This window comes from Gadus chalcogrammus, chromosome 6 (assembly GCF_026213295.1).
Source record: "Gadus chalcogrammus isolate NIFS_2021 chromosome 6, NIFS_Gcha_1.0, whole genome shotgun sequence".
NCBI classification, from domain to species: Eukaryota; Metazoa; Chordata; class Actinopteri; order Gadiformes; family Gadidae; genus Gadus; species Gadus chalcogrammus.
Window position 1 is genome coordinate 20848205 of NC_079417.1, and position 22368 is coordinate 20870572.

The window sequence follows — 22368 nt, forward strand, 5'->3', positions numbered from 1 at the left end:
GACCCACCTGGGCTGCTTCATCCAGCCCTCCAGGTGCACGTGTACCCCGGCCTCTTTGCCCTGCAGCTGTCCGGGGGAGCTGCCCTTGTCCCGGCCCAGGCCGTCAGAAAGGTGCATGGCGCAGTCCGTGGGCAGGCCGCATGTGGCTGCCAGGCACGGGGAGCACTTGGGATGGCAGAGGGCGTGGCATTCTGGGAGAGAGATGAGAGCGATGGGAGAAAGATGGCACACTTCGCTTTTACTTCTTTCGCCTCACATATGGAATGGAAGGATTTTGTTCACTAACTCTTAATGGACCACAGCAGGTGGCCCCAATTATACCACCAGGTGTGAATTTGATTAGCCATTACAAGCCATTTGAAAATGGGCCTTTTCCTGTTTTAATGTCATCATAAGTGGAACTGTCCAAATAGATGTATACTGGATAGATCAGCAACATTCGCTACAATCCACTGGTTAGGCTGGTAGATCTATCCAGCTTACATCTGGGTGGAAACTCCCACTTGAGATGTCACTAAGGCACAGGGAAGGGCAGATTTAAAATGTCTTGTAATGGCTAATCACACTCACACATGGTGGTATAATGGGGGCCCTTTAAGAGAGTACTGGAGAGATGGATTTGTATGTCAGTAATATGAAGTCGGGATCACATCGTGTGTTTACTTGGCTTCAGAAAGGATGAAAAGAAAATGTCAAACATATTGATTTGGCTTCTGTACAAAAGGGCATGATTTATGGCATTTTTAAATATCGTTATATTTTAAGGTTCATCTTGTATTTAGCGTCAACAATTCCTAGGTCAAATAGATGACTTAGGCAGACAGTGATTATGGAATGCACTCTGATTAGCCTAGGACACAGCCAATCAGGCACAGTGAATCAGCAGCTTTCAGGAGGGTATAGTTCGGTTAAATATCACAATTTGGTTAAGATATGACTGAGGCAATTATGCTATGAGGCTAACGACATGTGGTGGACATGGAGTCTCACACACACAGAGGCATCGCACACACAGACAATGTGTGACGTCCACCAATCAGAAGACAAAGCTCACCCAGGCAGGTGGCGGCCTGGCGGCCAAAGTGCACAGTGTCCAGGCACACTGTGCACTTGGCGGCCCGCATGTTGAGCCCCACGGAGAAGTGGTGGGGCGTGGCGTGGTGGCCCCGGTCCCGCTCGCGCTGGCTGTCCTTCATGCGACGGCTGTACTCTGAATAGATGCGGGGTAGGATTGGGGGAAGGGGGGGGGGAGCGGAGGGGGGGGGGGGGGGGGGGGGGGGGGGTCAGAGGTCAGAGGTCAGGGAGGAACGAGTGACGGGTCATTTGGATGCGAAACGGGTCAGAAACGGGTACATCTCGAAGGGATTTCATTCCGGAGATTGTCGACGACAAATGGAGGATCAGTTATGAATTCAGGCTCATAAAAAGGAGGATCGATTCAGGTGATCAGGAAGAGGCAAAAGCAAAAACATATCGTCGTAAATAAAGAAATAAAGAATGTTGCTGCTGCGGCACATAAAAGGTACTATCCAGTCAAAGGCACTCAAGCTATGAATGCCTGGGTGAAGGAACATTATGAAATATTAATATAATGTTAGCATTAGATACCAATAATTAGTACTGTGTTACCGAGAAACGTAAAGCTCATGCTTCTGCACGCATCGGTTTGAAAATGGGATAAGGGTAATTTTAGCTAGTAGGAACATTTCAGACTTTACTGTAGCAAAGCAACTCGGTGAGATTCCTATCGGTCAACCTTGAAATTACTTTTACACCATGAAACTTTTGATCTTACTTTTCCAAATATAAACCACTTAAGGTGAAGAGTTTCGACTGGATGCTACGTTTTAAGGCATGACTCATGCAACCATTTGGTCGGTATAAAGAGAAGTAAGAGTTTGGCACATACACACAGATGTTAGTGTGTGATGGGGGGGTTGAAGGTGTGTGGTTTTTGCTGAGGTTTGGAGAGTTGGCGTTCATAGTAAACTGGTAGTTAAGAAAACAAAGCCCCCGCTTCAGATTTCTTAAGTCTGCACTGAAAACAAGGCGCTGCACTGGACCACAGCCGTCTCTGGCATTGTGTCTGCTGTTGCATTTGAGTGCAGAGCTTTTAAAATCCGGCCTTTCTTTTTCAAAAACGGCCACAGATGAGGTGCATAAGAGAGGATAGGTGGACGAGTAGCGGACCAAAGCACCAGCGGTTCGGACTTAGACTTACTTTCAAACGTGACCTTCCTTCTTTCTGAAAGTCGCGCGAAAGAGAGAGAGGTGAGAGTGAGTGAGAGAGAGAGATGGTGAGAGTCTTACAGCCGACCCGCGGCTGGGAGGGCATTTTCTCAATTGTGTGTGCATGTGTGTGTGTGTGTGTGTGTGTGTGTGTGTGTGTGTGTGTGTGTGTGTGTGTGTGTGTGTGTGTGTGTGTGTGTGTGTGTGTGTGCCCCCCCCCACCCTGTCACGCCCCTCACCCTCAGGCGTGGCCGTCTCCTTGCGGCGGGCGGAGCTGGCGGGGGCCATGCTGCTCGGGCCCGGCTGGTGCTCAGGGGACTTCACCATGGAGGACATCACCATGTGGCGGGAGGGGGGCGGGGCCGCTGGGCCGCCGTGCTCCAGGGCCTTGTACTGCAGCGCTGCGCAGGGGGGAGGCGGTGTCTGATTGGTCAGTGGGCCTTGAGCTCGTCATGTTGGGCGTTAGTGACACGCCCTGTGGTGAGCGGTCTGTGTTATACACACTCATCCATAGTTTTTTGCTGTGAGGGAAACACTCACATGTTTGTTGTGAGCTCGACGATAAGGTTGCTTAATGTTTGTTTTTAAATTATTATTGCAATAATCATAGAGAAGCCAAACAATAATGTTTTGTGGCGGTTTTTTCACACTTTGATTTTCATTTCCATGACAAGCGGGCTGCTTGAAGGTGTTTTTAACAGATTGTCTCGACACAACACAAACACACACATCATAGCCTATTCGTTTTATATCATAGCCTACGGTCATATCTGATGGATTCGTTTCAGAGACATTTCATGTATTGTGGAGGGAATCGCTGCCCCAAGACACTCCACAGGGAAAAAGGGGATAGCAACCAAGGAAAACAGCCTTTTCCTCAAAGACACACGCTGAGAGAGGTTATTGACAATCCCTATTACCCGGTGCACCTGCTGCCTGATTGGCCATGGTGAGCCCCTGCCGGCCATGCGGCCACCAGCCAGTTTGCCAGCTACAAAGGCAGGCTGTGCCTTCCCCCTCGGGCAAGGATGGTGGCTACATAACGGTAAGCAGTTCAAAGAAATACTTTGAAGAGGGACACTGTAGAAAGGCAACATATTGTCTCTGCTTCCTGCCGTGTCTCACCCCTTTTCCCCTAGTCGTCTACCAAGTAGTGATGGGCGATTATTATTATTTTTAATAATTTTTCTTTTTGAAAGAATCTTTTGTGCGATCCGGTACGTACGATTGGTATCTGGGGGTGGATCGCTCATTTTGTGGATTCGTTCTTGGATTTGCCAATGCGCATTACTTGTATCGTCCGGTATGTACGATCTATATCTGTGATTGGATGCTTCACCTCGTTCTTTTGTTCTCCAATTTCCGCATTCGCAAATGAACAATCCAACTCAAAGATCTGTTCATTCGAAGGATTGAGATCCAAAGGTCTGAATCTGAAAAAATATCAGAACTTCACATCATTAGTTCCCAGCCGCCAGTGCACCCCTGAAGCCCTCACAAGTAAACCTACCCCAGTCCGGGAAGACATTTAGTTGGATTTTTACCTTCCCTTTGCCCTCGGCATCTTAAACAAAACCTACTTTATTCAATAGTTCGTTTTTAACCCCCCACCTGTCCGTTGTTGTCTGTTTACACAACCCAGTAGACCTCGGTTCTGTCAAACGGCCACCATGTCTGGGTGGTTTCAGATGGACAGCGACAATCACCATGGTCAGCGATGAAGATGAATGTTGTTTGACGTTCAATGTTCCCCCTATTTGTTATGTATGTGGTATACCCACATAATGAAGGCATCCCGCCCCATTAACCTCGGCCCGGGCGGGTCCGAGGTGAGGTGGTGGACGGCATATACCGCCGCCACCCACCGACCGGCGACAGAGAGCACCACTTCTCTCTCCCTAATCAGCGTGATTGGGGGACACCTGCTGGATGGTACCGGAGCCATGTTAAAAGGGCCATGAGGACAGACAGAAGGGACCGGGAACCACGGAGAGCGAGGAAGCCCACGAGACGACGACCCATTAGAGGCTCACGGAGACCCTAAGTCGTTCTTGTTAATGGACGCCGCCGCCGCCGCAAGGGACGCCGCCGCCGCCGCAAGGGACGCCGCCGCCGCCGCAAGGGACGCCGCCGCCGCCGCAAGGGACGCCGCCGTATGTGGTATACCCACATAAGTCGCCGCCGCCGCAAGAGACTCCGACGCCGCCGCCGCAAGAGACGCCGCCGCCGCAAGAGACGCCGCGGCCGCCGCAAGAGACGCCGCCGCCGCCGCAAGGGACGCCGCTGCCGCCGGCACCGCAGCAGGAGACGAGGCCGCAGAGCGAGACGAGGCCGCAGAGCGAGACGAGGCCGCAGAGCGAGACCGGGACGGGACATTGCCGTCGGCCTACGCGGACGTGGGGGCGGGCCGGCCCTGCATGCTGGCGACCTGTTGGGCGCAGGGGACGTCCGGGAGCCCGACCGTACCAGCACGGGTCATGGCAAAGGACACGCAGGCCCTGCTGGACACCGGCAGCGTGGTCACCCTCCTCCGCCCCGAATTGGCGGGAGGAAGGGAGGGGGGACCCATGGAGGTGGCCTGCGTGCACGGGGGGACTCGGACCTACGAGACCTGCCACGTGGTCATCCGGACCCCACACAGGGTGTTCACGGCTCGGGCGGGGATGTACCCAACCTCCCCGTGCCGCTCCTGATTGGGAGGGATTGCCCGATGTTTCGCCGGCTTTGGGACCCGGCACGAGAATCCCGGGGCAGGAGTGATGCCGTCACGGCAAGAGATGCGGTCGCCGTCGCGGCAAGGGGTGCGGTCGTCGACGCTGCGAGAGATGCTGCCGCCGTCGCAAGGGACAAGGCCGCCGCCGCAGGAGACGCCCTGTCACAACGAGATACCTGCCTGGGCGGGTCCCCTGTCTACCCGGGGCTTGGACAAAGGGTGGAGGAGTGTGGCATCCCGCCCCGTAAGCCTCGGCCCGGACCAGCCCGAGGGTTGGTCCTGGACGGCATGTACCGCCGTCACCCACCAGACGGCGATCGGGAGCAGCCCTTTCGCCTCCCCAATCAGTGTGATTGGGGGACACCTGGCCGAAAGCCGAGGAGGCAATATAAAAGGACTGACATTTGGGCAGACCAGGGAGGAGAGCGAGGAAGGAGGAAGCGCTCAGGTCCACGAGCAGCTAGAGGCCCACGGAGGCCCTAGAGACCGCGAGTGCCTTGTTTGTTGAAGCTGTCTGTAATAAATGCCTTGGATGGCTTATCCCGCACACAAACGTGTCATTTATCCGTGGAACCCGGCCCAAACGAGTACCGAGTTGCCACAGTGCGCAGTGATTTATGTTCTCAGTTATGTAGATCCAGTAAAAACTATGTTCACTACAACTCCTGGTTTAGACATCCTTATTACGTTGTATTAATGAAGTTAGTACACAACAATTGGCAACGAGAATCGTGTTGTATCCCCACGGTGCAATGCTCCATAAGACAGGTCGAATGTGTCTTTGATGGCCGTCAGAATCGCGTTGTTTACCCACCCGCATGGTGGCTGCGTTAATGGAAACGGTACAGAGTATCCTACGGAAGAAGTGACCGGATAAAACTTTCACAGTGAAACAAGTGAAAATGAATATTGGACGGATGGATTGTTTTGACAGTACTGTAGAAGATTGGTCTGCTTATGTGGAAAGACTTGAACATTACTGTGTGGCAAATGACGTGGAGGACGAGAAGAAGGTTGCTGTGCTTTTGAGTCTGATGGGAGCTAAGACATACAATTTGCTACATAACCTCACAATGCCGGATAAGCCATCTGAGAAAACGTTCCAACAGAATGTGGATTTGCTAAAATGCCAATTGAATCCGAAGCCACTAGTCATAGCCGAACATTTCCGATTCCATAAGAGAGATCAGTTAAAGACGGAGTCTATAGCTGAATAAATGGCGGAGCTGCACAGATTGGCTGAACATTGTGAATTCTGGGCGGGACTTTTGGTTGCACTCAGAGACAGGCTCGTATGCGGATTGGACAATGAGAGTACACAGAAAAGACTATTGACGAAGAGAGATCTAAGACTGGATATGGCATATGACATCGCTGTTTCAATGGAAACTGTTGCAAAAGAAGCAATTCAATTGCAAAAGAAAAATATGGGAGAATGCTCTGTGAATAAATTTCACACTAAACCGAAGGACAGAACACAATCATGTATTCGGTGTGGGAAAAATTCACATGACCCAACTGAATGCTGGTTCAAAGATAAAGACTGTAGACAGTGCAACAAACCTGGACACATACAGAAAATGTGCAGGTCGAAGCAAAGTGATAATAAATCATACCAAAGGAAAATAGGAAAGAGGGACAGAAATGTACATCAGGTCAGTGAAACTGATGTACTGATGTTAGGTGTGAAAACGGCCACAACCACGGCCAGATGGCCTAGTGTGAGTGCACCCGGAATAGGCACACTGAAGCACCTGAAAGCACAGGTTGTTCTCAAGGAAAATGCTACACCGAAGTTCCACAAGGGTCGTCCTGTGCCCTACGCCATTCGCCCAAAGGTGGAGGCGGACTACAGCACTTGGAGGATCAAGGTATTCTTTCCAAAGTTGACTTGTGTGAATGGGCAACATCAATTGTACCCATGGTCAAGAAGACTGATGCTGTACGCATCTGCGGTGACTTCAAGGTCACAGTGAATCCTGTCCTGCATGCAGACCAGTATCCCCTCCCACGCATTGATGTTATATTTGCGTCCCTGGCAGGTGGAGAGCGTTTCTCAAAGATAGACCTTGCTCAGGCATATTCACAGATGGAAATGGAGGGGTCTTCACGGAAGTATCTGACGATAAATACCACAAAAGGCCAATACAACAGATTGGTCTTTGGTATATCTAGTGCCCCAGCGATAAAGCAACGGGCCATGGACCAAGTACTCCAAGGGATATCGGGAACCCAATGCTTTCTGGATGACATCATTGTCACTGGAGTTGATGATGAGACACACTTGACAAACCTACAAAGAGTTCTGTCGAGATTGGAGGAGAATGGATTGAGGGCCAACAAGGACAAATGTGAGTTCTTCAAAGACTCAATTGAGTATTGTGGTCACATCATTGACAGACATGGACTCCACAAATCTCAGGACAAAATCGATGCTGTTCTGAGAGCACCAAAGGCGGAAAATGTGAGCCAGATGCGCTCATTCTTGGGCCTCATCAATTACTACCACACATTTCTGCCAAACCTCTCCACTGTGTTGCACGGTGCACCCCCTACACGGTTTGTTACAATTGGGCAAGAAATGGAAGTGGTCCAAAGACTGTGAACGAGCGTTTAAGACTGCTAAACAGCTCATCACATCAGAGTCTCCCTCTGCGCCTTGCCTGCGATGCTTCCCCGTATGGTATCAGCGCTGTGCTCTCACACAGAATGCCTGATGGGACGGAGCGGCCCATCGCTTTCGCGTCAAGATCTCTAAACGCTGCAGAATGCAATTATGCCCAAATTGACAGAGAAGGCTTGAGTTTAGTATGGGGGGTGAAGAAGTTGAACCAATATCTATACGGAAAGCATTTCACATTGATCACGGACCATCAACCCCTTGTGTCGATATTTAACCCTCAAAAGTGTGTTCCAGCAATGGCAGCGGCACACTTAAAACGATGGGCTCTGTTTCTAGGTGCTCACACCTACACCATTGAATTTAAAGAGAAAAAACTGCACGGAAACACGGATGGACTCTCACGCCTCCCACACGAGCCACACCCGGTGGGGAACATGACTGATCCAGATGACGTGTTCCACTTGACCCAACTGGAGTCACTTCCTGTCACAAGAGCTCAGATACAAAAGGAGACCAACAGAGATCCCTCAGTATCCAAGGTATATGAGTTGACGTTGAATGGATGGCCAATTCATGGCTACCCCCTGCTACCTGAGTACTCCACCCGTCGTGACCAGCTATCAGTGTGTCAAGGCTGTGTCATGTGGGGCTCACGTGTCATTGTGCCCCCCAAGCTGCGTTCCAGAGTGCTGGAGTCACTGCACGAAGGGCATCTCGGTGTAGTAAAGATGAAAAGCCTTGCTAGAAGCTACGTCTGGTGGCCTGGCATAGACAGCCAAATTGAAAGCCTCGCTAAGACCTGCAGTGGGTGCCAGCAGATGCAGCGCCAGCCCCAGACAGCACCCCTCCACTCATGGGAGTGGCCCACTACTCCATGGCAACGTATTCACATTGACCATGCAGGACCCTTTATGGATCGGATGTTCCTCATTGTGGTGGATGCCCACTCAAAGTGGCCCCAAGTATTCACAGTGAAACAGGCCACATCTGCTCAAACTGTGGACATGCTGCGAACACTCTTCTCACGCACGGGTTTGCCTCAACAACTGGTGAGTCAGAATCAGGAAGAATGGTGTCAAGCACATTACCTCAGCTCCTCAACATCCTGCAACAAATGGCTTAGCGGAGCGTTTTGTACAGTCTTTCAAACAGTCGATGAAAGCAAGTGGGAAGGAGGGAACGTTGTTACCACAAAAAGTGGCAAACTTCCTACTGGCTTATCGAAACACAGCACACGCTACAACGGAACAGACACCAGCGATGCTGTTCATGGGCAGGAACCAGAGATTGCGTTTGGATTTGCTAAAGCCAGACATTCGCAAACATGTCAACAACTGAGAACCTTCAGTGTGGGACACCAAGTGCTTGCCAGAGACTATAGAGGTAAAAACCAGAAATGGCAGCTGGGAGAGATTCTGTCACAGACCGGACCAATGGCGTACACCGTGCGTGTAGGGCCTGACATGGTCTGCGAGGGCATGTGGACCAGCTACTGGAGGCAACGGCTCGCAGTACAACGGCTAAGGAATCAATAACACGTGAAGATTTGGAGGAGGTTGAAACCCTATTAACCTTTATAATAAGGCTTACATAGTGAATCTGAATAGAGAGGGTAGGCTAGCTTGCTGTTGAAATAAATGGATTGGTTTCTACTAGATTACCATGTTGTGTGTTTCAACTGAAAGTTAGGGGTTAAAGGGCATATGTTGCCATTGACATGAGACCAATCTTAATGGGATGTTACCTTGAATACAACTACAGATTTCTTTGGGTGTGATCATTGGAGGGAAGAATGTGATGTAAGTACAAAACGCAACCAGAATTATAACCTACGGTAGGTCTAATTGCTTTTCGTTTTTAATGCAAAAATGTTACATATTTTTCCTCTGACAAATGATGATCCAAATGGCCTCTAATCTGGTGACACTCACTTCTGCACCAATATGTCAGCTATCAGTCTGGCACTTTTACCAATCTAAAAGGGCGGACTGCTGTATTCTGGAAGAAGTGCAGACCTCAATAGCTACGGTACAGAATACCATAGCTACGGTACAGACCTAAATAGCTACTGTACAGACTATAATAGCTACGGTACAGAATACCATAGATATAGTACAGACCTCAATAGCTATGGTACAGACCACATAGCTACAGACCAGACCTCAATAGCTACGGTAGACACTACAATAGGTACGGTACAGACCTCAATAGCTACAGGACAGACTACCATAGCTACGGTACAGACTACAATAGCTACGGTACAGACTACCATAGCTACGGTACAGACCACAATAGCTACGGTACAGACTACCATAGCTACGGTACAGACTACAATAGCTACGGTACAGACTACAATAGCTACGGTACAGACTACCATAGCTACGGTACAGACTACCATAGCTACGGTACAGACTACCATAGCTACGGTACAGACTACCATAGCTACGGTACAGACTCCCATATTTACAGTACAGACTACCATAGCTACGGTACAGACTACAATAGCTACGGTACAGACTACAATAGCTACGGTACAGACTACCATAGCTACAGTACAGACTACCATAGCTACGGTACAGACTACAATAGCTACAGTACAGACTACAATAGCTACGGTACAGACTACCATAGCTACAGTACAGAGGTCTCAGCGGCCGGCGGCCTCACCTTCCTCCCTGAGTGAGCGTAGCTCCGCCCTCATCTTCTGCATGGCGTCCTCCAGGTCGGAGGAGCGCGAGCGCTCCTTCTCCAGGGCCACCTTGATGTCGCTGTACTGGAGGGGCACCGGCTGGGCGGGGGGCCCGCTGGGCACCGGGCCCCCCCCCTGGGACTGGGACTGGGCCGCCATGGCAGCCAGGAGGTCCTCACGACGACGCCCGCCAAACAGACCCTGAGACTCACGCACACACAAACGCACATGACACACACACACAAACGCACATGCACACACACACACAAACGCACATGCACACACACACACACACACACAATATATATGAAATATACAATTTGTTTCCACTTTCATATCATTCAATACCATTCTTTGGAGAACCGGTTAAATAAATAGACCTCTCGCTAATTCACGCCCCCCCCCCCCATCGTCGTTACCATGACGAACTCGGAAAAATCAGACTCGATGACAAAAACACATATGGAGAAATGTCAGCTGACGATGATGTTTTGGGAGAAAAAAGGATTTAATTTCTTTCAGGTTCAATCGAAAGGGACTACATTACGCTATTGAGGGGTATATTCAAAACTTTAATTACATACAGAAGGTAACAAACTTAGATTCAGTTGGTAGTCTGGCCTGCCGCACAATCTGATCCACATTACACACTTTTTCTTGCCCTGAAAATTGATTAAATATACCCCATTCTTTAGCCTCTCGAGTCGAGTCTAAGCACATCGTTTGACCATGTTTTAATTTTTTCACAAACAACATAAATCCACCACTAAATTGTTATATTATGCCTCCTCCTTGTTGTTTTCAATGGAGTTGTCCGGCCGATGGCTGGATTGTCATTGGCTCATCTGCATTCTAAGGGCGGAGCTTAGCGACAGGTCAATTGTTGTTGCATAGAACCATCTAGAAACACTATCAAAAACTATTAAACCACAACCTATTAATTTATTCATTAGAGTGATGTGAAAAACGTATTGTCAAGCCTACCCTGATTAACACAGCGACCATAGCAGACGAGACGAATCATCTCAAAACTACAGGTTTCCTGTTTAACCTGTAACCTTTAACATTTAACCTCCTGTCCCTCCATGCTGACCTTCTTCTTCTTGGAGCCGCCGTGGTCCACGCGGGACTGCAGGAGGTCGATGAGCTTGGTCTGCTGCGTGATGGTGCCCTCCATCTTCACCTTCTCATGGGAGAACACGGCCTGCAGGTGGATCTAAGGGAACATCACTATGGCAGTTAATACCGTCTCCCCATGAACCTTCACCGTGACCTCACACACACTTATAGATACAGAGGAGAGAGAGAGAGAGAGAGAGAGAGAGAGAGAGAGAGAGAGAGAGAGAGAGAGAGAGAGAGAGAGAGAGAGAGAGAGAGAGAGAGAGAGAGAGAGAGAGAGAGAGAGAGAGAGAGAGACACACACACACGCACGCAACAGAAAACACAAAAAGGTACTCCAGCAAAAGAGAAGGCTTCGTTTGTGTGTGGTTTGTGGTTTTATTTTTGTGTGTGTTTCTGTTGTTACATTGCAACAAGTACCCCATAGAGTTCCAACCCTTTAAAGTCTTAAGGGTTGTCAGGGGTACTTGCACCTTTAAACATTTATTAATTTAAATTTGAAAGGGATAATATAATATAATAGCATTACTGCATCTAGCGGGAGCTCAAACAAAACATAACAGAAGCCCTAGGGAAGTTGTGGCCTTCACCACCATTGCCGGTGAAAAGCTATCTGATGTGACTCATAAATCATGCTCACGGACAAGTTAATGCATTTAGTTGCATTGAGGTTATATTACGGCTGTAGATAATGTTTAGTAGTTACATCTGTAGATAATATTATGTGGGGTTGTTTACAGCTGTACATAATGTTAAGTTGGGTAGTTTACCGTTGAAGATAATGTTATTTGGGGTCGTTTACCGCTGTAGATAATGTTTTTTCCTAGTTTACAGCTGTAGATAATGTTATGTGGGGTAGCCCAGTGCTGTTATCCATGTTCAAACAATACTTTATGAGCATATTGAACGTCGTTGTAATGTCATAACATTACCGTAAGAACTAAAGTGTAGTGATAGAAGCTAATGGAGAGGTTGAAATGGTTCTTGTTCTTCAGGGAAAGATATTGGATATTCAACAGATTTTCCCGCTCTGAATAATAGCGATTGTGATGCAGGGAACTAAAGACTTGTGTGATTCCTGCAGCCTGTCTCACAGGACTCTGTGAAATGACCACGGACCCTTAACTCAAAATCCGTGGAATCCTCACGGAAACAAGCCAATTTCCGTGATATGGCACGGATTTTGCTCCAATGCAAGTCAGATACACTCATATTCCGTGGCACTCACACAGATCCCCGTCTCAACGACCGAGTCGACCACGGGTGCTTAGCTCAAAATCCATTGTGGCTTCACGGGATCACTTAAATTGTCTGTGAAATGCCAACAGAATTTGCTCCAATGCAAGTTAATGACACTCATATTCCGTGGCACACACACTGATCCCTGTATCAACGACCAAGTCGACCACGGGCGCTTAACTCAAAGTCTGTGGTGGCCTCACGGAATCACTTAATTTGTCCGTGATATGCCAACCGAATTTGCTCCAATGCAAGTCATTGACACTCATATTTCATGCCAAACACACACAGATCCCCGTTTCAACGACCGAGTCAACCTGGTCTCACAGGGATCTGTAAAATGACCATATATATTTACAGCTCCATCCCACCAAAAATGGGGACCAGAAACTAACCTGTCTTATGCACGTTTACCTTACTGTTGGAGGTCACGCCCCTTTCCCGCCTTTTCAAGATAGCTAGAGATGCCAAGCACATTTCCCAGGGTCCGACATATGTGAGATTTAGAGTTCTAGCCCTTACATACATTTTTTTTCCAAAATGGACTGTTTTTTGGACAAAACCTCTCAGAAGTGTTGCCTGCAAGACCCAGTGGATCAGCATTTGGTTGAAAGACAGTTTTTGAGATAGGAAGGTCCCTGAAACTTGACTACCTTATTTTATAACTGGGACCCCCACAGCGAACTTGGCCCTCTCTGACCCCGAAGGCAGGGAGGGGGTTTTGGGTTCGGGTTAGGGTTCGAGCTGGCTTTTTTCCAGAGACCCACAATTTTCACAGAGTAATCCCAAAATGCATCCTGGTTGAAGGTCTAATCTACAAGATTATATCTCTTGTCAACTAATTTAGATTAATTTCTAGCAACGGCTTGTTTCAAGGGAGCATTTGATGAAGCCGTGTGAACCTTTCCTGTAGGGCTGGAGAACCCCAGTTGATAATCGTATGCCTCCTTTGAGACCCTCTTTGATTTAAAAGAGATCCCAGGTCTATAGCTTACTTGTTAATGTCCTCGCCTCAGTCACCTATTGCATACCTTCCTTTAGGGCTTCGGCCTCCTAATTTATCATTGTAGTATGTTTGAATGCCCTCTTTCATATATATGACACCACCACCAACGGGACGTGGCAACAATTCTCCATATCCATATGGGGAGGGGGATGTGTGCTTGTGGACAGTAGGGGTACACTAGACATAAATAGGAAGCATGCTCAGTAGGAGGAATGACCTCTCACACATGATAACATATTTAATTGTTTCAAATAACCCTGCCTTGTTAAATCAATGAGCTTGGTGTTTTGCTTTCACTAATAGGTTATAGGCCTAGGCTCTGTCACTACAAAATCTGTCCATGTGCATCTCTCAGAGTGATGTAACACCTTACAGCAATTTAAAGAAAAAAACGAGTCAAGTTCAATACCAAAAAAACGTATTAATTAGAAGTTTAAACTGCGTAAAATGGAAAGATATTCCAAGGTGTCCTTCTATTTCCTAGCCAGCCGACCCTATTTTACGACAAAAACAACACAATTGATGGCAAATCAGTTGCTGCCCTAAACGTCAATAACGTGGTTTGGAGCAGAGATGTTTGAAATCATGAAGTCGTTTACAAAGTGAACGGTGCATACATTGTGTACATTAATGTTCCTCATCAAAGCGTCCCACTCCTATCACAGGAATCTAGAATCAATATGTTCGAGGGTTTGTTCAGATTATTGTGTGTATAACATGAACTATAACATGTATTAAATGCAGGCTATATGCGTGGATGTTGCAGAAATTAAAATAATAATACGAAAACTGTGGGAAGGGGGAGGTGGTGGGGCGGGGGGGGGGGGGTGGAAGGGGGGCGGTCGATGGCAACCACCATAGGATTGTTGTTTTAATGAATCCAGCCCCCCCTTCTGAAATCGAAAATAATCTCCAGATTGAAATGCATTGGTTTAATATTGAACTAATTAAATATTAAAATATATATTATACATATATAAGTAAATATACAATTATTTAGTTATAATATTATAAGTAGACCATGTTGCTATTATCGTTATAACAAGATCTGTATCTGACCATTGAAAATCCACTTCCACCAATCCAATCAACGAAGAGGGTTGTAACACCAACTAACACGATGTACTTTTTCTATGGGGAATGTGGTTCAGGTATAACCAGACAATATTTAAATATTTATAATATAAAAAACTAGACTATACGTAGGCCTACAGCATATCATACATTTGACATTTAGAGTTAGACTATTATATGTATAAGGTTATAGGCCGAATTCGGTTAAAAAGCAGCCTCTGTTGGCCCACAACTAGATCATAGACAACTGTCTCGTTATATGCTTTATAAGTTAATTATATTTAAATTATTATAACCATGTAGTCTTTATTTTCTTGGCGTTATCATTATGTCCTATCTCGTTAAATCGATATAAATTATTGTTATAACGAGATCTGTATCTGACCATTGACAATCCTCTCGGAAATTCTATGAGTGAAATTCATATTGACGGTATGGCACTATGTCTCTATTCTCGCCCACCCATCTTGAATTGAATAGACCACTTTCGTTGCTTCGAGGAGGTCGGGTGGTCGCCGTATATAAAAAATAAATAAAAATATTTAAATATGTATGTATATATATATATATAATATATATATATTTATATACATACATATTTATATTTATTTATTTAATTATTTATTATAAATGCAGCCTCTGTTGGCCCACAACTAGACCTACCTATTTATATATATATATATATATATATATATATATATATAATTTATTTATTTATTATATTTGGAGACCACCAGACCTCCTCGAAGCAACAAAATAAATAAACATATAGGCCTATATATGTATAAATATGTATGTGTATATATATATAAATATAAATACACATACATATTTATAGATATTTATTTATTTCGTTAGAAATCAATATTTATTTATTTATCTATTGTACACGGAGACCACCAGACCTCGCTGAAGCAACGAAAAAGGTCTATTAAATTCAAGAGTGGTGCATGGGCGAGAATAGGGATATAGAGCCATACGTCAATATGAATTTCATTCATATATATATATATATATATATATATATATATATATATGGTCATTTCACGGATCCCTGTGAGACCAGGTTGACTCTGTCGTTGAAACGGGGATCTGTGTGCGTGTGCCACGGAATATGAGTGTCATTAACTTGCATTTGAGCAAATTCCGTTGGCATATCACAGACAATTTAAGTGATTCCGTGAGGCCACCACGGGTTTTGAGTTAAGCTCACATGGTCGACGTTGAGACGGGGATCTGTGTGTGCCACGGAATATAAGTGTCATTAACTTGTATTGGAGCAAATCCGTGGCCATATCACGGAAAATTGGTGTGTTTCCGTGAGGATTCCACGGATTTTGAGTTAGGCGTCCTTGGTCATCTCACGGATTCCTGTGAGATCAGGTTGGATTCCTGCTTGTCTAATATGTTTAGGGTTAGAGTTAACAGGGTTAAGAAGTGTGTATACCTGCCCAGGGGATAGTCGGGCTCCTCTCTATAGAGCCATCGTTATGTCAATATTTCTACACGATAGTCAAATTACAAAGTACCCGTCACTAAAGATTAGCCTGTATGAAATGCAATTAAACCCTAGCTGGCTCACGTTTCAAAACGTTCTAAATGGATTACAATAGCTGTTTAGTAGTAGGCCTATCTATATATCTAGCTCTAAAAAAGTTAAGAGCAGGTAAAGAAGTGTGTGCTCTGGTGTGGGTCTACCGCACATAGGCTGTATCTAATAAAGGTTAAACTGACTTAACATAGACTGTATATAATGCCGGTTAAACTGTCTCAACATAGACTGTATATAACACAGGTTAAACTGACTTCACATAGACTGTATATAATACAGGTTAAACTGACTTTCTATTTGTTGGTACATTGGTGGAAACTTTGACAGAACTTTTTTCACTGAACAAGAAGTGACTTTAAAATGAACCCATGAGTGCTCGTTGAGATTTATATGGTGGAATAGATTAGTCCTTCGGTATTCCTGGCATCCCACATAATGATCCGTGACCTCTGGATTGATTCTGATAATGAGTTTGGCCACTTCTCTGCGGGTAAAAGCCAATAACAATCCTCCCTCCCACGCGTGACCATGTTTGACTCAGAGTAGCTCGGAGGAGGGGCTCATAGACGGACCACTGTCAGTGTGTTGCCGACAGAGACCGAGCCGATCAATGTGTTGCGTGCAGCTCCACGAGGATTTGACGATTTGACTATTTTTAGGAATATAGTCACGGAATACTGTAGATTGTGTCTATGTTTGTGAAACACACGATTTCCGCATGATTTCTGCATGATTTAACAAGTGGCATGAGCCACTTGTTAAATCAGGGCCAGTGGTAGTGCCAGAGGGTCATAGTACGCTAGATGGCTCTGGGAATATATCAGTGCATCAGGTCTCTACTGGGTTACTGTTTCTGTGTGTTTCCCCCTGTTATCGGGTAAAGGGAATATGTGACTGTGAATAAAGCTTTCTCTGGGTTTGAACATTTTTGGAAACAACAATGAAGTCATGTCGTTTTTAGTTATTTTAATGTGTAAATGTTAAATATTATGCCTTTAAGGAAGGGAACTGGAAGTTGGCGAGGATTCAAAGGATAGGGGAATGTTGGATGTAAGTGTTTGGAGTGAATATGTGTTGATAAAGGCTGTGCTTTTTTGCCCAGATACAATTTTTCATATCAAAAGCAACCACCGGAAAATTTGTTTCTGCAAAGAAATGCTTTATTAGAAATATTCCTAAAGGATTTTTAAAAATGTATCATATCAGGGCTGGGAATCTGTTCATTGTTGTGTGTGTTTGTGTGTGTGTGTGTGTGTGTGTGTGTGTGTGTGTGTGTGTGTGTGTGTGTGTGTGTGGTGTGTGTGTGTGTGTGTGTGTGTGTGTGTGTGTGTGTGTGTGTGTGTGTGTGCGTATTAGTGTGCATCTGTGTGCTTGCTTGCATGTGCGTCTGTGTGTGTGTGTCTTTGCATGCGTGTGTGAGTGTGTGTTTATTCTTACATGCGTGTGTGTGTGTTTCTTTGTGTGTCTGTGTGTGCGTGTGCATGCTTGCATGTTTGTGTATCTGTGTTTGTGTGCATGCCTGCATGTGTGAGTGTGTGTATGAGTGCCTGCGTGCATGTGTGTGTGTGTGTGTGTGTGTTAGTGCCTGTGTGCGTGTGTGTGTGTGTGCATGTGTGTGTGTGCGTGCATTCGTGTGTGTGTGTGTGTGTGTGTGTGTGTGTGCAGGTGTGTGAGCTTGCATGCTTCTGTGTGTGTGCGTGTGTGTGCGTGTGTGCACCCAGCCTTACCTGGATGTTCTCCAGCTGGTACTCCAGGTCGGTCCTCTCGGTCTTCAGCAAGTCGGTCTGCTCCAGGGCCTCCTGCAGCCCCTGGGTCAGCCTGAAGATGTGGGTCTTCTGGGCGTCCATCTGCTGCTGTAGCTTGGCTTGCTGTGGTGACATATCCCAGAACACACAAACATAATGGAACACATCGCTGGCATCACCCTCGCTACCCCAATACAAGGTCACTGTACTGCTGCAAAAATGATAAGAGTAATTTAAATTTCATCATTTCATTAAATTTCCTTTCCCCATCAATTATGATAAAGATTCATTCCAAGAACAACATGTTGTATAACTAGGGTTCATGTATATACCTAGACCGACATAGCATAGACTCATAACTCTTAGTTGAGGTCATGACCTAGTGTTTGCCGTTAGCATTGTGCTAATAGAGCTAGAATTGGAGGAATGAATCACCTCGTCCACCAGCCTCTGTTTCACGTCCCGCTCACTCTCCAGCTTCTGCTGCAGACTGCGAGTGTTCATCTCCAGCATGGCATGCTTCTTCTCCAGGTCATTCAGCTGGAATACAGCCCGGGGAGGGGGTGAGGGAAGGGAGGGGGGGAGGGGGGGGAGGGAGGGAGAGAGAAAGGAAGAAAGTGGATTTTGGTTAGACAGAAAAGGGGGTGACTGATGTGCGGCTGAATGGGAGACTCTGGGTGTTTCATGTGGCTCACCGTGTCGGATAAGCTCTCTGCTTTGAGGTTCTGGTCTTTGAGGGCCTGCTGCAGGGCCAGGATCTCCTCGTTGTGCTCCTTGACAGCCTGCTCCACTGCTTGCCTGGACTCAGTGCTGCGCTGGTCCGCCCGCAGCCTGCAGGAGCATAGACAGACACCAGTCTGTCTGTCTGTCTGTCTGTCTGTCTGTCTGTCTGTCTGTCTGTCTGTCTGTCTGTCTGTCTGTCTGTCTGTCTGTCTGTCTGTCTGTCTGTCTGTCTGTCTGTCTGTGTCTATGTGTGTGTATGTGTTTGTGTGTGCGTGTACTTGTGTGTATTTGTGTGTGTGTCTTGAGTGTCTTCTGTGTGTGTGTGTGTGTGTGTGTGTGTGTGTGTGTGTGTGTGTGTGTGTGTGTGTGTGTGTGTGTGTGTGTGTGTGTGTGTGTGTGTGTGTGTGTGTGTGTGTGTCTGTGTGTCTTGAGTGTCTTCTGTGTGTGTGCCTGTCTGCCTGTCTGTCTGTCTGTCTGTCTGTCTGTCTGTCTGTCTGTCTGTCTGTCTGTCTGTCTGTCTGTCTGTCTGCCTGTCTGTCTGTCTGCCCGTCTGTCTGTCTGTCTGTCTGTCTGTCTGTCTGTCTGTCTGTCTGTCTGTCTGTCTGTCTGCCCGTCTGTCTGTCTGTCTGTCTGTCTGTCTGTCTGTCTGTCTGTCTGTCTGTCTGTCTGTCTGTCTGTCTGCCTGTCTATCTGTCTGTCTGTCTGTCTGTCTGTCTGTCTGTCTGTCTGTCTGCCTGTCTGTCTGCCTGTCTGCCTGTCTGTCTGTCTGTCTGTCTGTCTGCGTGTGTGTGCCTCTGTGTGTCTCTGTGTGCGTCTCACCTGTTCTGCTTCTCGGTGTCCAGCAGCCTCTGCAGGTCCCGGCCCCTCCTCTCCGCCTGGCCCTTCTCCTCCTCCAGCTGGGCCCTCCAGGCCTCCCACTGACGCTCCTTCTCCATCAGCTCGTCGTTCAGGGTCTCCAGCTCCACCACCTGCTCCTCCATCATGGTGCACGTGGTCTTCAGGGTCTCCACGTTCTGCCCCACGCACATACACACACACACACACACACACACACAGACAAACAAACATAGGCACATACAGACACACAAAAAAACATACGCACACACATATAGATTAATCCAAAGAGGAGAACAACTATTTGTTGGCATGGGTGACGGCCACGGTTTACACTTCAGCAATCTTGCTCTGCGTTCTGGGGATCTTTTTTAAACGCTACAACCCAACACACTCCTCTTATTCCGGTGTCCGTTGGGTGGCAGAGTCTCAGGAGGTAGAGCGGGTTGACTAGTAACCGAGGGGGTCGCTAGTTCGACACCTAACCGTAACTGCTCCTGACGAGCTGGCTGTTGCCTTGCATGGTGGACTGTGTATGAATGGGTGAATGCTGGGCAGTATTGTCATGCACTGTATAAACGCAGTCCATTTACCATCCACAACTGGTAGATTACAAACATGGTGACATTGCAGACACAGACCATGATACTATTGATAATGATGGAACAGGATGAAACATTTGACTCAACCGTTGCAGGTAAATTAACTCCAGGCCTTTTTGAAGTACCCTTCATGTGAAAATAACACGTGATTTGCATACACTTTACACAATTGACCATAGAGTTATTTGACTTTAATCCAAAAGCCACGCCAGAGTGAATTCAAAAAGGAGCAGGAAGAGGTTAGGCATCTTCCTGAAGGAAGCCTACATGAAGAGGGCGGACATTGGGGATCAAACCCAGCCCCTTTTGCTTGGCTTGGTGTCAAACACGGTCACTATCCTGCCCTGTCGATCGTAAACACAGGTGATCATGTGCTTCCGTGTAAAATAGCAAAACTCTAAAACGATAACAGTTTATCCCGTAAACAAGTAATTCTCCAGCCGGGCTGTGGAATCAGTTCCACATCATATCGATCCTCGAGGGAGCCTTCTGTACCTTAACATTGGTAAGCTTTGTGGCCTGACCTAAACGATAACAGCAGGCAAATATAGAGCGTGTTTCTGGCACTGCGTTTGAAATCCAGCGGCGTGGCTCTATAGTCCACAGTGCTGACTCGACCCGTGGGAGGGATGGGGATGACACATCACACCAACGCAGCCTGTCAGATCCCACACCCCTGCCTTCCCCCCCCGGCCTCACCGTCTAAGACTACCATTGCTGGGTTACACAACCGGCAGGACGGAGAAGCACGGCGAGTGTGTGAGAAGGGGAGTGGGGCAGAGATAGCGAGCGATAGAGGGAGATAGAGGGAGACGACACTGCTCAACACCCACATACATACCTTCCTCCCACCAGGGCAGCAGGCACATCACAGAGCCCCTCACCCTCTCCCCCTCTGCTCTTTCTCTGCCTCTGAGCAGAGCTCTGTGCAGATTAACCAGTGGAATATTCCAACAGCCTCCTGCCGCCTAATGTATGCTCAACACTGTCAGTGCTGAAGCTCTGTCTTCTGTGTGTGTGTGTGTGTGTGTGTGTGTGTGTGTGTGTGTGTGTGTGTGTGTGTGTGTGTGTGTGTGTGTGTGTGTGTGTGTGTGTGTGTGTGTGTGTGTGTGTGTGTGTGTGTGTGTGAGCAGTTTATGTTTAGATCAAAATAAATATAATATGTGTTTTATTGTTTTGTTGTAATAGCTGGATATGATATGCTGATAAATCTATTGGTTATGTCCTACCGGAATTATACACAATGCAGTTCATTTATTTTAAGTTAAGGTCGCGTATTATATAATTACATAACCAAGAGGTAGTTTGGCAGCTGTGAAACGCCAATGTCAAAGCCATTATCAACGCCATGTTAATATTCTTAACTATTAAAGAACAGACACTGGTGCCTTGTTTTGCTATTAAAACTAAAGATGTCTTTTAGTCTTGTGGCGCACTGAGGGTTATTCTGATGGAACATTATTATGTCACTCTTACTTACCTAAAAAACAAAGGTAATGCTTTTGTGGCATAAATAAATATAAAAATCATTCTATTAATTATACAAATTTGTGTTATTTGTTTTGAAATGTTCTGAGGAGGTGGTGGATAGAACGACCAACTGCGTCCTGGAACAGTTGGCTCCCCCATCCACAGGGTTGACCTGTACGCCTCGTTGAGCACAATGCCTGGTCTCCACCAACTCCTAAAGTCTTCAAGACTTAATGTATTAATGACTTCCCTCAATTACTTTAAGTGGCAATCTCGAAGATCTCCGTTTCAATCTCTTTGGCGGCACCAATGGCAAAACAAACTGTTCGCCACTACACACAAGTCCCGCTAAGTTCCATGAGCTCTGCCCTACCCTCACTGGGGGAAGTACCAGTGCTTAGTGATGGAGAACGTGCCACTCACTGCCCTCCCCTCACTGGGGGAAGTACCAGTGCTTAGTGATGGAGAACGTGCCACTCACTGCCCTACCCTCACTGGGGGAAGTACCAGTGCTTAGTGATGGAGAACGTGCCACTCACTGCCCTACCCTCACTGGGGGAAGTACCAGTGCTTAGTGATGGAGAACGTGCCACTCACTGCCCCATTTAGGATTTGAATGCATGGAGAGAAAGTTGCCAACGATAACTCTTTTAATTCTGCAAATACAAGGGCTTTCATTGGCCTATATAGGCTCAATCTCCATCGTGTTGCCTTGTTCCGTGTTATATAAAGGCTATACTGACAATGAGA

The 22368-nt window shown here is 46.8% G+C and overlaps 1 protein-coding gene across 1 annotated transcript in view; it reads right to left on the reverse strand.

The window, feature by feature from the left end:
• Positions 1–22368, reverse strand: part of LOC130383788 (citron Rho-interacting kinase) — a 63185-nt gene that overhangs the window by 11287 nt on the left and 29530 nt on the right. Inside the window, exons 17-25 of the mRNA XM_056591586.1 lie at positions 19532–19725; positions 18685–18820; positions 18425–18529; positions 17972–18112; positions 11348–11470; positions 10233–10455; positions 2469–2630; positions 1055–1210; positions 8–191 (exon numbers count right to left, since the gene is read on the reverse strand). Coding sequence (XP_056447561.1) covers positions 8–191; positions 1055–1210; positions 2469–2630; positions 10233–10455; positions 11348–11470; positions 17972–18112; positions 18425–18529; positions 18685–18820; positions 19532–19725 — 1424 coding nt within the window. The remainder of the gene's footprint in view (positions 1–7; positions 192–1054; positions 1211–2468; positions 2631–10232; positions 10456–11347; positions 11471–17971; positions 18113–18424; positions 18530–18684; positions 18821–19531; positions 19726–22368) is intronic.